The sequence below is a fragment of the Vombatus ursinus genome, unplaced genomic scaffold, assembly GCF_900497805.2.
Source record: "Vombatus ursinus unplaced genomic scaffold, bare-nosed wombat genome assembly UNPS02004691.1, whole genome shotgun sequence".
Classification (NCBI taxonomy): domain Eukaryota; kingdom Metazoa; phylum Chordata; class Mammalia; order Diprotodontia; family Vombatidae; genus Vombatus; species Vombatus ursinus.
The window spans coordinates 673,386-679,952 of NW_020944469.1; the positions used below are offsets into that span (position 1 = coordinate 673,386).

The following is a 6,567-nucleotide window of genomic DNA, read 5'->3' on the forward strand; positions in this document are numbered from 1 at the left end:
CACAGACAGACACGGACACACAGACAGACACGGACACACAGACAGACGCGGACACACAGACAGACGCGGACACACAGACAGACACAAATGGACACACAGACAGACACGGACACACAGACAGACACGGACACACAGACAGACATGGACACACAAGACAGACACGGACACACAGACAGACACAAATGGACACACAGACAGACACGGACACACAGACAGACACGGACACACAGATAAACACAGACACACAGACAGACAGACATGGACACACAGACAGACAGACATGGACACACAGACAGACACAAATGGACACACAGACAGACACGGACACACAGACAGACACGGACACACAGACAGACACAAGTGGACACACAGACAGACACAAATGGACACACAGACACAGACTGTGAATTTTTAAGGCTTTGTGTATTAAAATATATTCGATGGCAAGAAAGATCCCACTATTCTAAACTGATGTATCAAAATACCACCCCCCCAAAAAAAAAGTTGTTAAAGGAAAAGCATCATAAACAATAGGGAAAACATTCCATTTCAACCAAGAAAAATTCCCCAACTATATTAAGGTTGCTCTTTGTTACATGAATTTCACAGTCAACAATGGCATATGTAGCCATTATATTTGTCTTTGTTCATTAAGGTAAAAAACAGAAGATAAAAGGTAAAGGTATCCATTACCTGCCATAATTCCATGACTGGCAAGAACCATTATTGTTGTTAGGCCAACACTGAAAATAGCATTTTGTCCAAAGTTGAGCATAGCCAGGGTAGAAGTGCTCTTCAGTGAGGCTGCCTCATAAGACTTCAAGAATCCATCATATCTCTGTGCTTCATATCTTTCATTATTAAAATACTACAGGACATATAAGGACAATTACCTTGAGAAAAAGCATATAAGCATCCAACTGACATATCAGCAAATGCAATTTGCAATCTGTATTCTGAAATCTTTGGGACACTTGCTCAATCACTGACTTTACCAGATAGAACACAATGCTATACTTTCCCCCGCTTTATAAGCCTAACTTTAACCACTGTTACTAGTTATTCCTGCACGTTGTCATAAGTATTCTTTCAAGCTGATCTTTATAGGCCAGTAGATGTAAAAAACTCTGGCTCTTTAACATGGAGAATAGCATTTGAAAGATGCTTGAAGAACTAGCTATGTCTTCATTCGGAATCAAGTTGGTCATCATACTTTCATCACTTAGAAATTCATTTAAAAAGTGAAATTTTAAGATGGCACCAGGGGCAACTAGGTTGCGCAGTGGATAGAGCACCGGCCCTGAAGTCAGGAGGACCTGAGTTCAAATCCGGCCTCAGACCAAACACTTGACACTTACTAGCTGTGTGACCCTAGGCAAATCACTTAACCCCAATTGCCTAAAAACAAAAACAAAAAAAAAAAGATGGCACAAACTAAAATAAGGCACTCCCTAAGGAAGAGGCAACTTTTCATCAAAATGAGCATCTGACCACCCTCAATTGATATTCTACAACATTCCTTGAAAATCAGAAAGATATCTGACTTGCACTAGGTCTTAGTAACAGAGTTAAAAGTAAAGTATAAATTCATGCATTACCTTCACAGTTTCATAGTTCAGCAGTGAGTCTATGGCAGCATTACCTGCATCATTATCTGCCTTGTTCATTTCTATTCTAAATTTAGTTCTGTAAAACAAAAATGGGCAAAGCCATGAACAATCTGTTCCACCGAGGGAACATAGCTCTAAATCCCAACTGGCTTCTGGGGCATAGCTTACCTCCACCGTGTGACTGCAATTGTGTAAGCTGTGTATGCACTCAGTGTTCCCAAGGTGACAAGTGCAAACTGGGCACCACATTTGTAGTACTGGGGAAGAAAAAGAGAAACAAGAAATAGGTACTGTTCCTTGTAGAAAACAAATTCACTTCCTGCCAAGATGGCTATGTCTGAACAGGAGGCAAGCTGCTGAGCTCCTGTATACCTACTCCAGCAAAATCCTGAACTTCACACCAGATCAAGTAATGACCAAGAAATTCAAAGAGAAATGACAATGATTTCTTCTGCTCTAATACTGTTTTTAAAAAAAAAAAAAGTCAGCCAGAAGCCTGAGGGCAATATTAAAAGGAAGGAACTCTAGTAAAGCAAGAACCAACCCAATCAGAGATGGCCAGGGACAACTCTGCAGTAGCCTGCAACACTCTGAATCCTGAGGCAGCAGTCAGACCAGGAGAGCATAGACCCATGGGACTCTGATGTCTCTCCCCATTACTCTGTCCGGAGACATCAGAGAAGGCCTTGAAGACTTAGCATCTCTAAACTTCAAAGATCCAGGCTGGCCTAAACAATGGGAGGTGGAGGTCAGCTCTAGGGAATCAAGGCAAGACCAAGCAGGGCTTGACCACCCCATCCAAAAGCACATCCTAGCACAAAGCCCCAATTTAGGAACTAAAGCTGAAGAGATGAGTAAATCAAAGAAAACACCGACAAGTATCAAAAAATGTTACAAATCTAACTCCATAATAACTGCAAGCAGACACTGAAAGGAAAAACTGGATTTTCCACAAGAAGTACATGAATACCTAGAAAAAGTGAACCATTAGAAGAATGAAATACAAGTTGACATTCAGTCATTTTTCAGTCATGTATGACTCTTTGTGACCCTATTTGGGGTTTTCTTGGCAAGGATACTAGAGGAAAAAAGTGGAAGGCAAAAAAAAAAAAAAAAAAAACCTGATTAAAAGAGAAAGTGGGAAACTTTACATAAGAAATAGAATCCCTAAAAACTAGACTAGACCAAAGAGAAATCAATGACTCCATGACAGTAAAAAATATTAGAACAAAATCAAAAGATTGGAGAAGATAGAAGAAAATGTAAGATATATGTCATTAAAAACAAATTACCTTGTAAACTGGTTAAGGAGAGGATATTTTAAAATCATTTAAAAATCGTGATATCCCCTTCCCCCTCCCCCCCTCAAAAAAAGTCTGGACACTCTATTTCAAGAAATCACAAATGGGGGCAGCTAGGTGGCGCAGTGGATAGAGCACCGGCCCTGAAGTCAGGAGGACCTGAGTTCACATGCGGCCTCAGACCAAACACTTGACACTTACTAGCTGTGTGACCCTGGGCAAGTCACTTAACCCCAATTGCCTAAAAAAGAAAAAAAAAGAAAAAGAAAAAAAACCCAACAACAACAGAGAGATCACAAATGAAAACTGTCTAGTTCTACTAGAACCGGAGGGCAAAGTAAAGACAGAAAGAATCCACTGAGCATCTCCTGAAAGGCATGACAAAAGGAAAAGTCCCAGAAATGCCATAGCCAAAATTCAAAGCTCCCACATCAAAGAAAAAAAAATACTTCAGGCATTTTGTAAAGGAGTAATTCAAGTAGCAAGGAACTTCGGTCAGGACCACCCAAGACCTGGGAAATTTCCTTAAAAAAACAAACCAAAAACCCAAGAGATCTTGGAATACAATATTCCAAAAGGCAAAAGTTAAAGGCCTACTACCAAGAATAACTTAGCTGAAAAACTGAGCATAATCCTACAGCAAAAGAATGGATCTTTAATAGAACAAAGGACTTGTAAACATTCTTGATAAAAAGACTAGAGACGAATAGAATCTCTGAAATACAAATACAAGAGAGTCCAGAAAAACCTAGAAACTAGGCAAATTTATTTGAGCAATGAGAAACTTCTTATGATGATGTGCTAATATTCTAGTAGAGGGAGAAGAAACAAGGGTCCCTTCAGAACTTTAATGTTTTCAAAAGGTACTGAGGGAGTTAAATAAGAAACACAGACATCTTATAAGGTGGATTGGTTCTGTTCCGAGGGTTTGAAGAGGGGAAGAGAAGAGAAAGGAAGGTAAAAGAAGAAAGATATTAATGTAGAAAGGAGGAAGGAAGAGGACCTTCCTATTTCTTATAACTGCCATACTACATGAGAATATATAAACATGGAGGAAGGAGTGGGGGGGAATGGGCATCAGATGTATCCCACTCCTCTAAAAATGAAAAAGGAGAGCTGAAAACACAAGAGTTCGGTGGGGAAATACAGCAAACTCAACCGGAAAACAAGCCGAGATGGCTTGGAGAAAGGAAGCAGGAACCAGAAAGACGATAATACCAGTGAGGAAACAGTCACAAGCAAAACAAGCCTACTGATTCTAAAGAAGGGATTGGGGGGAGGGAGGCCTCCCTCCCCCTGCCCCCCCGCACACACTGCAGGGGGAGAAAGACAACTATAATTTAAGAGAGTGCCTTAGATTGCCTTTAGACAACTGGAAAATGGCTGAACAAATCGTAATATATAAATATTATTCTACCATAAGAAGTGGTAAAAGAGGTGAGTGCAGAAAATCCTACAATGGACTGACTACAAACCGACAAAGAGAAGTAAGCAGAACCAGATTTATACAAGAACAACAACTTCTCAAGACTTTCAAATTCTGCTCAATGGAATGATCAACCCTTTCTCCAGAGTACCTATGATGAAGCAGGTTATCCACCTGTTTACAGAGAGATGATGGAGACAAGATGCAGAGACACTCGTTTTTGGACATGGCTACCACTGTGGATTTACTTTGTTTGACTCCGCTCAGTTATGACAAGGATTTTTTTCTTTCTTCCTTTTTTTTCTTCATGAAGTTAGTTCATAAGTAGGAGTGAGGGCAGGGGGAAGAGGTGGCAGCATGTTGGGGAGGTTAGCATAGTGATACCCCCCAAAAGGGGGCCATTGCAACACTGTTTTAAAAAAGCACTAAAGAGAACAGAAGGAAGTTCAGAAAGAAGTACAGATAAGCAGGACGGTTTTGAAAGTAATATGTAGAATTTATTACTTTTTTTTTAAGGGGTTTCATACAAATTCCTCTTTTTGTATTCTGCTGTATATGTAAAAATGTTCTTTTTTGGTTTAAGTTCAGAATAAAAAATGAAATTAAAAAAACTCATTTTCCAACTGCAATTGAATAAAATCATTTTAATAAAAATTATGTTAAGAGGAAGATCTAAAACTGAAAAACTACAAATAAATCCAAAGTAACACCTAAAGAAATTACTGTAGGTTTAAAAAAAAAAAGTTCCCTTATGTAGCCTGAGAATTGATTAGAAGAGTAAAAAAGACTGAATGTAGAAAATTAGACAGCTATTTCAATGATCACAAACTGTGCCTTTACACAAAAGCCCATCTTTCCACTACCAATATTCTCCTGGTGCTGCTATATCGCTGAGAATCATGGAATGCCACGCTCTCTAAAGAATCAAATTTGTGGGTGACCCCAAGGGCAATAGAAAGATTTATGATGACTCTAAGTAGGCTATGGCACGTTATCAATGATGATCTGTTTGGAAAAAGTGGCATGAAAGACATCGCTAATGACATGTATAACCAGAAAGGCTGGCTGGTCACGTATGGTGAGTGAAGGATAACAGATGGACAGTCCAAGAGCTGCACTGGCACCTAAAAAATATTAAAAGACCCAGAGGAAGGCCTACAGCACATTAGATGGATCCTCACAGAATGAGGAGGCAGGGATGAGTTGCAACCTGCACCAGTGCAGAAAAATTCCACGTATGCCTGACAAGGCGATGACCATCTTTCTAACTGCCAAGGTTTACAATAGGCCTGCCCAACCTACTGCCCACAGGCCACTTTGGCAGGCCGAAAGCAGCTCTCAGGCCATATGTTGTACAGGCCTGGTTTACAACCTTGGGGTCATCCTCAACTCCTCACCCTCCCTCACCCTTCATATCCAAATCTGGTTGATTTGACTTCTGCAATGTCTCTAGTATCTATCCCTTTCTCTCTACTCACATCACAACCATCGTAGTTCAGTTCAGGACTCATCATTTCTTGCTTGGACTATTGCAATAGCCTCCTAATTGATCATGGCCATCAAACCTGTATTTCTAAAGTACATGCCTGACCATGCCACTCCTCCCCTGATATAGCTCCAATGGCTCCCAACTGCCACCAAGATAAAATATAAATGCCTCGCTTTACATTTAAAACCCTTCACAATCTAGCGCCAGGCAGAACTAGCTAGAGGGAGCTAGGTGGCACAGTGGCTAGAATGCTGGGCCTGTAGTCACTAAAAGACTTGAGTTCAAATCCCACTTCAGACACTTCCCAGCTGTGTGATTGACCCTGGGCAAGGCATTTTAACCTGTATGCCTCAGTTTCCTCAATTGTAAAATGGGAATATTAGTAACACATATGTCCCAGGGTTCTTGAGACCTAAGGTACAAACTCTCCCTGGAGTCCCCTAGTGACAACTCATATAATGCTCCCACTCTGAAATTCATCACTCCCTGTCACCATCTCAGCATGGACACCCAAGGCAATATCTGTTTGAACATCCTCAAAAACAAGTGGTCAGCTCTGTATGGCATCAGGACCATCCTACTATACATCCAGACCCTGCTGGGAGAACCAACATTGACAGCCCACTGAACATGCACATACTGTTAAGCTCTGGACAAATCTTACAGGCTTTAAAAAGTACCTGGTGGAAGCCCACGTTTCCCTGCCTTTGGCTGCCCAGCCTCTCTTCACGGTGGGTGGGT

At 40.8% G+C, this 6,567-nt stretch overlaps 1 protein-coding gene across 1 annotated transcript in view; it reads right to left on the reverse strand.

Moving 5' to 3' along the window:
* ABCB7 (ATP binding cassette subfamily B member 7) overlaps positions 1–6,567 on the reverse strand; it is a 119,722-nt gene that overhangs the window by 25,901 nt on the left and 87,254 nt on the right. The window contains exons 7-9 of the mRNA XM_027839679.1: positions 1,779–1,867; positions 1,599–1,686; positions 694–868 (exon numbers count right to left, since the gene is read on the reverse strand). Coding sequence (XP_027695480.1) covers positions 694–868; positions 1,599–1,686; positions 1,779–1,867 — 352 coding nt within the window. The remainder of the gene's footprint in view (positions 1–693; positions 869–1,598; positions 1,687–1,778; positions 1,868–6,567) is intronic.